Source organism: Prinia subflava, chromosome 6 (genome assembly GCF_021018805.1).
Source record: "Prinia subflava isolate CZ2003 ecotype Zambia chromosome 6, Cam_Psub_1.2, whole genome shotgun sequence".
NCBI lineage: Eukaryota > Metazoa > Chordata > Aves > Passeriformes > Cisticolidae > Prinia > Prinia subflava.
Genome location: NC_086252.1, coordinates 12261354 through 12269558, shown reverse-complemented (window position 1 = coordinate 12269558; position 8205 = coordinate 12261354). Strand labels below are relative to the sequence as shown.

Here is an 8205-nt window from a genome sequence, read left to right as displayed (position 1 = left end):
AAAAGGCCTAAAATCTAATTTTTTTTCTGCTGAACTAGACAAAAGCCATCGCTATATATGGTGAAATCAGATACAAATAGCTCCCAGCTCAATGGATTTCAAAGCATTTATGAAACAGTGAGTCTTTTTTTGGTGCTGCTAAAAATAGAGCAGCGGAAGCGCAGTACTCTGGGATAGCACACATGAAGAGTCACTCTGTCTTTGGAACTGCAGGGAAAAAGGATACAGAAAATATTCGCCCACACTAGAATTTGTACCAGGTGGCAGCTCTATGTTCTGAAAAAATGTATTCTTACTGAAATTGTATGGTCAGGCTCTCACAGTAATATCAATCATTCAAGGCTATCACACTATCTGTGCTATTAATATGCAGCTGATTCAGAAGGAAACTAGCTACCTATTGTGAATCACTGTGCAAAATTTCTCCTTGGATCTGCTCCATACAGATTTCCACCTGCATTTCAGAAAGTGGAGCATCATCAGTTTTATTTTTATAGACCTTACAATACAAAGAGCTTCGGGACTGGTATTCCAATCATGTATGTTCCTGCCCTGCTGGTGCCACTGCTGTTTGTGACCCTGGTTTTTGCACTGTAAAATATCTATTCTGGTAGAAAGGCTGTTTTAATATAAGGACACACATTGCCATGGTTACAGTGAAGACACTTTTGGTACTATTATTTTAATACACATGAAATATTCCATCACCAGACAGGTTTGGTATTATTATACCCATGAAAGAAAATCTTTGAGTATTGTATGTGTAATAATGATGAGACATATTCTACAAGATTAGCAAAAGATGTTCATCATAAATTAAAGACAGTAATTTAGGGCAGTGGCTGCCATCTGGCTGCTAAACCACCAAATGGTACCACCTTAATTCACAAATGCATAAATTTTACCAAAACCAGTCTCGTCTAACTGAATATGCTTGATATATTTGCTAGATCAGTGATGTGGCAGGCTTACACCATTTAAAAAGACTGATTCTGCTGCATGTAATTATTAACAGTAGTAACATAGTAACAATTATTAACATTGTAATCATTAACTGTGTTACTTGTTTTCCTGAACAACCATCTGAAATTCAGTTCTCCCTTGAAAGTTGTCTTGGAACCCAATAGAAAACAAGCAGTGAAGCTTTTGAAAATCCTATTCTGGGCAACAGTACCTAAGGGACAATAGGAATGTTTTGTGCAACAGACCTTGCACAGTAGGTTCTTGGTTTGTTTTTCAGAGAATGATGCAACTGGATAGGAATGTCTGAGAGAAGGACTAGGCAAGAGTTTACTAAAATGAGTGTTTGCCCTATGAACAGTGCCTTGAGCAATGTCACACCAAGATGACAAAGTCCACTGAACAGTACATCTGCACTCACAGTAACAGATGTTTTTTATTGGCTCTAAAAAGAAAGCTCTATTAAAATCTCACTCAGAAGGATTGTGTGTGAATATATGTTTTAAAAAAGACATTTTAGCCATGTTTTGGTAGGACCTTCAACTTTTTTTTGTAAACCTGCAATTTGTGAGAGGATTGTTTAAAAATTTTAATTTCTTCACCATGGAAGTACACTATGTAATTGTTTAGTGACATTTACCATTTCTCACTTGTCTAATTTTGCTTTTCATTTTAGTGACAGATGTCCTGTTGTTTGGATTGAAAAACTATGTAATATATCCTCCTTACTTTGTTACTAATGGCATAACAAAATTTACAGTAGGATATTTCAACAATTATAATTCCTGGTGCTGCAGAGGACATATACTGGCTACACATCCTTTTCTGCTACAGTCTTCAATCCAGGCATTCTTAAAGCACTCCAGAAGCTGCTAAGATAATTTAAGGAAAACCAGGACATTTAAAACAAATTGCTAAAAGAGACTAGATCTAAAAATAAATAAATCTATAAATACACCAGAGCAAAGGAAAAAATTGTTCTCTTTTTTCACATTACAGTCAAGTATGGTGGAAGTAATTTCAGGATAAGGTACAGTTATTCCTGAGTTAAACATTTTATTCTACTTTTGGCAGCAATGTAATTTTTGATGTCTGGATATTACACAGCAGATTATTCTGGTGCAGAGTGTCTGCCAGGCTAATTAACTGTTCAATATGTTAAAAGTTTAAGCTTTGGTACTTTCATATACTCTGAGGCAGTCTAGAGTTGGTTTTAAAGCTTTAAGTTAATATTTATTTTTATTTAGAGACAAAAGAGTGAATAGTAACAAACACTTCCAAGAAGTGACAAGTCATTCATTACCACTCACTGGGAAATAATAGTTGTTGAACCAGTAATAAATATGGTACAAATTTTCTCTTAAAAGCAACAAACTTCTCAGTTTCATTTAACAGATTCTTGGCAGGGCTTGGAAAGAGCTGGACTGATAGTTTATCTTGCTCTTTAAAGGATAGTACAGCAAACCCAAGAGCCAGCTTGGGTTGGTTTTTTTCCTCCAGATCGACGCCAATTAAATTGCTCTGGCCATGGTTTTGATCCTTCCACAAATGTATAATAAAATCAAAGAAACCCAGGTTTGCCTGTGATAGACTTTAATATGCATATTATAAGTACAGAGTGAGCAGCAGGCTTATGTAGGCTTCAGCTTGTGATTAGTGAGTATTAAGTTGTCATATGTGATCTTCAGTGGTGGCCTCCATTCTTCTTTGGAGGAAACAGTGCATATTCAATGCCCAGAGCTATGACAAAAGCTGCAGCTCCCCACTTGAATCCCCTGGTAAAGATCTCTGTTATAGTGATAGGTCTTGCAAAGCCACCCTGGTATCTCCAGACTTCATTACTAGAAAGGAAAATGAAACCAAAGGGAGAAAGATCAGTGGAGCCACTGTGATACAAATTAACAAGAATATATACATGAAGCAGATACAAATACTGCCAGCAAACAACACAATTATAGGAACAGAATCACCTTCCCGAAGTTATGTAATTTTACTCTTCTGTTTTTACTCTGTAACAAATCAGAGCCCACCAGCACTTGCATGGATTGGACTAAGTACAAAGGCTACTCACTGTGCTAGACAGGATGTAGCACTGTCATATCCTACAGTCATCATAGCTCAGTGTGGAGGCACTTTCTGTTTCACAACACAACGCTTAACTACGAGAGCCAGATGATGTTAAAAAGAAAGAATGTTTTCATTCTTTCATTTAATTTCATTTCAGGATGGTGTTTAGCTTGAGCTACAGAGTATGTACAAACTTCACACTGTTTTGCCTTGCTGTTTGCAACCTCCATTGTTATTGAAACATTAGTCATTGCTCTGACTACAAATATTTATTTATTTATAGCACATCCAGTGTAATCTATGGAGATGGGTGTAGTTTGTCTCTTGTAAGGACTCAGAAGTCCTTAAGAAAAGGAAAAAGAACTAAGCAATAAAATAAAAACTGTCATTTTGGGAGAAGATAAGGGGTTTAAAACAAGGGGGGCAGATATTTATAATACTCTTGTGAAGATGGATTTTGTGGCTTGGTATGAAAGCATATTGGCATGGAAGAGTAACTTCTAGGTGCCAGTACAGGGTCTAATTGATAGAGACTTGAAGTTTCCAAATATGACATCTTTCACAAAGCTGATTTTGTATTTAGTTTGTACATTAATATGCATTTGCCATAAAGGTTGGAAGCAGATTCCCTGTTAAAATGAACTTAGTTTACCAAAGGGGAGAGAGCTCTAGAGAGGGTGACTTTCATGACTTGTGGTGCAAGATGTTAATAGTACAATATTTTGCCAGACTACTGAAGCAAGGAGCATGATAATTTAATTTCTCATTTATTAAGGAAGTTTGGCGTGATACTTGTACTGTCCTACAGAACTGACATACTACTTTACATAAAATTAAAAAAGCTCAGAAGGAATCATCTCATGCTTTGGGTTTGACTTTTATCCTTATTTGACCTCTGATATGATTGGCTCAATCCCCTTCTTTTACCAGAGAAACAAAAATTCTCTTTTATCTTGGAGCGGCAAAAAATATTATAGTGTCTTTTCCACTGTGTTGTTTTGCAGCACTTCCTGAATTTGGAAGTCTAGGCATTAAAGATCAGGGTAATTTACACTAAGTCTCCAATATTAAACTTTTTTTTTTTTTTTTTAATGGGAACAAGCCTATTGCTTGCTGAAAACAATTTTGTTTGAACCAAAGGGAAAACGAGCTTATTCTGCTTGCACTCCACAGAAATAGAGGCGAGATAAATATGACATAGGCCTACAAAGTCCATTAAGGGCTGATATTTCAAATGATTCCTATCATCATTAAAAGTGTGATTTACTTTATGCTTACATCTTTAAACTATTCCAAAGAAAAGAGTGCTGTCAACGTCAAATCCCTTCACAGGTTATAGTATGAAACAACTTTTTAATAGATTACCTATATGCTCTTCCATTTTTCTTGTAGTGATTCAAAGTAGAGCCTTTTCTATGAAGACTCCTGAACAGTTTGCGCATGCAACCTTTCCCTTACAGAAGGACCAGGCTACTCAGCACAAAACATTTGGTATTTCTATTCCCTAAGATGAAAGGGTGGTTGAACAAAGTACTGCATAATTCATGATGTGGGAGAAATACATTAAGCCCTGTTTTAACAGCTGCCTAAATATCTAAAAAGGAGGAGATATTCACTGTACAGTGGTAGCACGAGAGGTAAAAAGCTGATTCTCCATGATGTCATTCACAGTTTAATGCAATTGCACCCTCTGTACATGTACACTTCCTCTCCTGCTGTACATGAGGAATGCTATTCCTCCTCAGAATGTCAGTGCAAGTCCCATCACCTTCATCAAGACCTGAGCACACAACCTCTTTGCAAAGAAGGAGAGGATTATTCACATGGGCAGACCTAATACTACTGAAGTATTTTAGTAAATGAGATGTTGGTTTCATGCTGATCTGTGTCAGCGTGAAACATCACAACGTGCAAGGCTGCCTCACAAAATGCAGACTGGTCAACGTGATGCAAGGCGTGACCTCATGCAGAAAGTAAATAAAGACTTAACTGAAATCCTGACTAATTTTCACAGTTTTTACTGAAGGAAGAATTCTATGCAATGACAAGGCCTGGCGGATGCTACCAGATGAAGATGGCACGTGAAGATGACTTTTGAGGATCTCTCACTTACCGAGCCCAGGGATCCCTCAGGCCCCGTTTCGCCAGCCTTCTCTGCACCTCCTCGAGGGGAGTCCCCTCCACCTTCCACTGCCTGTAGTCGGGCAGTTCCACTTTGTCATGGCCATGGCCGTGGCCGTGGTCACTTCCATGTCCCATGCCTAGAGGAAAAGGTCACTTTGCAGAGAGCATAATCTTGTTTTTATACACTTGCAAAGAACAATCCCCTATACAGGAAAAATAGGGAGGCAACAAGAAGAAATGGAGAACAAAGAGTTTTGTTTTGTAAAATAAAGAGCCAAGGAACTTTGTGCTGTGCCTTTTCAGAGGCTGGTGATTACACACAGTACAGCAAAATGTGCAGTAAAGCAAAGTTAAGCATTACTGTGTTGTAAGTCACTACACTCATGGAGCAGCTATGTCAGCCTTCTATGCCAGAGAAGAGTGTAAGAAAAGCAAGGGTTTCCAGTGTCTGTAAATGCCCTTCAGCAACATCAGCTCCCCTCAACTTCCAGACTTTCCAGAATAATCACAAAGAATTCAGAATAAAAATTTCTGACTTAGGTCAGAAAGCTGTGGGAGAGCTGTGATTGCTAAACTCTAAAGGAAAACAAAGACTTGGTTCCTCAGCTCCTTTTCAGCTGCCTCCAGTCCAGTCAGATATCACTGTGGCACTCAACAGGGCCAGGATTGAGCATGGACAAGGAGATGCACCTCACTAGTTGCTTGAATCAAACAACAGATTCATTGTCCCTAACTTTTGGAAAATTGACTGGAATGCAGGACACAAGCCTGTAATCTTTGAAGCTGACTCCAGTCCATGAAGGCAAGCAGAGAGATTTCGCTGAATAAGAAAACCTGGAGAGCAGCACTAACGCTGTCATAGCCCGAAAGGTTCCCCCCAAATTAGACTCCAGGCTCCAAATCTGTGATGGAAACTCAAGGCCTCTCTCCTACCCATATTCACCTTTATAAGAGAGGGGGTTTTGCCCTGTCACGCACACGCCGCGGCCAGCGGGCTGCGCTGCAGCACCAGCCGGGCGCTCTGTGCCAGCAGAACCAGCATAGACTGTGCCCAGAGGTCGGACGGAGCGGGGCAGGGAGGGCACAGCCCGCAGTGACAGCCACCCCCGCTCCCAGCCCCGCCGCCTGCCCTGCCCTGCCCTGCCCGCACACAGACACGCCGGTGGCAGCGGCCCGGCCCGGTGCCGGTGCCAGCCCCGCCCGCGGTACCTGCCCGCTCCGCGACCCTGCTGAGGACGCGGCCGCCACCCGGAACCGGAACCCAGGCCGGGACCAGCCGCTACAGGAAGCGTGGGCCAGCCACGCGGGTTCCGGGAAGCTTCCGTTCCGGCTCTTCCCGCTGGCCTGGTGCGGACACGGACGCCGTGGAGCCGCTGCCCGACCGCGTTCCCGGGCCGCTGCCGCCCGCAGCGCTCCCGCCACGGCTCAGCGGGGCAGGCCCCGCGCCGGGAGCGGCGCCGCCGGCTCCGGCTGAGGGGCCGGGGGGGAGGAGAAGCGGAGCGGAAAGCGGCCAATCAGTGCGCGGCTTCTTGCGGGGGGCGTGGCCCAATGGGCGGGCGCGTTGCTGAGGTGCGAGGCTGGCGGTGGCTGGAGGTGGCGGCGGAGGAGGAGAGCGGGGTGAGGGGGCGGCGGGGCCGCTGCCGGGGGTGGCGGGGCTCGGGCCGGCGCGGGAACGAGGATCTCCCACCCTCCGCGGGCTGCCCGTCGCCGTGTGTCGCTGCCGGCGGTGCGGGCAGGGACGGAAGCGCCGCAGGGTCTGTGCGTGCGGGGGCGCGAACCGTTCTCAGCAGTCGTGCCGCTAGTGCTCCCTCCCCTGCCCCGGCCGCTCCGTCTCCCGTCTCCCGTCTCCCCTTCCCGCTCCCGCTCCGCTCGGACCGCGGTCCCCTCCCCGCGGTTATGTAAGCCCCGGCCCCCCGCCCTGCCCCGGCCAGCGGTGGCGGGGCCCGGGCAGTGCCCGCTTGCCCTCGGGGCACACTTCAGGAAGGAGCTGGGGCAGAAATCGGAGCTCCCTGCGAGGCCGGCTGGCGCCGGGAGCCGAGTTTCGGTTTTCGGTGGATATGTCTTAAGAGAACACTGGTGTTTGTTTCTATAGGACAAGTGGGGAGACGTCCCGAAATCCTGGAAGTGCACAGAAAGGTAGGTGAAAGTGAAGGATTCTCTTGATCGCTGCCTCTTGAGGTGGTGACTTGCTTTCACTGAGTGCTTGTGTCGGGAGCTTGGGAGCTCGGCATGTTTTGCATGTGTGGCTATGTGACTGTGAAGTGTCAATTGCCTTAGTATCTGGTTAATTGCAATTATTTTTATGTTCATCTAACTTGAGCACGTAGTGTACTTCATCTGGAAAGAGACTGGTAAAAGTTAACTACACAGTCAGTGACTTACAAAGACTTAAATTATTCCCTGGTTGTATATAATAAAATATTGTTTCTTTTTAGAAGAATATAAACTGTTATATTCATTTTTGATACTCTTATTAACATAAGAATAAACATTACAGCACGATGCCAGCAGAATTTTGGGATAGACTGTAGTGCCTTTTTCTAATGTATTTTGATGGAAATCTGCTTCTGGGTTTCAGAGTTTTTTTCATAAGGATATTGGAAGCACGTGAGAAGATTTCCAGGAGGAATGCCATTATCGTGTTATTAACAGTGAAACTGTTCTAAATAGAGTGCCATCTGTTTAATCCAGACTGCCTCAGTCTGGTTTCAGCATTGAATGTTTTTCACCGTGAGATAAAGTCTGGAAGATTCAGAGCAGTCTTTTCTCAGGGTGAGGAGACACACATTTGTTTTGCTGTAATGTATGGGAGGGTGGAATTGTAGGAGGGCTCTTTATTTGTGAGGAGCTTAAATCCCTGTCTTAGAGAGAATGCAGTTCTGTCAGAGAATACTTGTGAAGTATTTCTTTTTTCTTACTGTGGCTGAAGGTTTATGTGTATGTGTCCAAAGTCCAGTGGTGCTGAGGAATGTGGATATTTTTCTCAGATTTTTTTTCAGTAACCCACAGACATGTCAGATACCAAATACCTTGGTTTTATTCTTTGAGGGAAAG

The 8205-nt window shown here is 43.4% G+C and overlaps 2 protein-coding genes across 10 annotated transcripts in view; one reads left to right on the top strand and one right to left on the bottom strand.

Moving 5' to 3' along the window:
• Window positions 1–2536: 2536 nt before the first annotated feature.
• NDUFB3 (NADH:ubiquinone oxidoreductase subunit B3) lies at window positions 2537–6533 on the bottom strand. 3 transcript variants are annotated; one of them, XM_063400273.1, is made up of 3 exons: window positions 6361–6533; window positions 5141–5304; window positions 2537–2801 (listed from the first exon to the last, which is right to left on the bottom strand). In XM_063400273.1, the coding sequence occupies exons 2-3, from the start codon at window positions 5284–5286 to the stop codon at window positions 2645–2647; spliced, it is 303 nt and encodes a 100-aa protein (XP_063256343.1). In that variant the 5' UTR covers window positions 5287–5304; window positions 6361–6533; the 3' UTR covers window positions 2537–2644. The 3 variants fall into 3 exon arrangements, with proteins under 3 accessions (XP_063256343.1, XP_063256341.1, XP_063256342.1); XM_063400271.1 differs by having other exon boundaries at window positions 5141–5288; window positions 6361–6517; XM_063400272.1 differs by lacking the exon at window positions 6361–6533 and adding an exon at window positions 6095–6352 and having other exon boundaries at window positions 5141–5288.
• Window positions 6534–6582: 49 nt separating this feature from the next.
• LOC134552028 (hyccin 2) overlaps window positions 6583–8205 on the top strand; it is a 68040-nt gene continuing 66417 nt past the window's right edge. For 2 of the 7 annotated variants that reach the window (XM_063400261.1, XM_063400254.1), the window contains exons 1-2: window positions 6698–6768; window positions 7244–7287. The gene's annotated coding sequence lies outside the window, so the exon portion shown is untranslated. Of the gene's footprint in view, window positions 6769–6810; window positions 6906–7243; window positions 7288–7729; window positions 7924–8205 lie in introns of those variants that run through there. The other 5 variants (XM_063400258.1, XM_063400257.1, XM_063400255.1 and 2 more) reach the window with 5 other exon arrangements.

Coding starts and splice junctions, on each gene's coding strand:
- NDUFB3 (XM_063400273.1), bottom strand. CDS start 5,286: ATGGGACATGGAAGTGACCACGGCCACGGCCATGGCCATGACAAAGTG. Junction 2,802..5,140: donor CTGAGGGATCCCTGGGCTCG/GTAAGTGAGAGA, acceptor TTTCCTTTCTAG/TAATGAAGTCTGGAGATACC.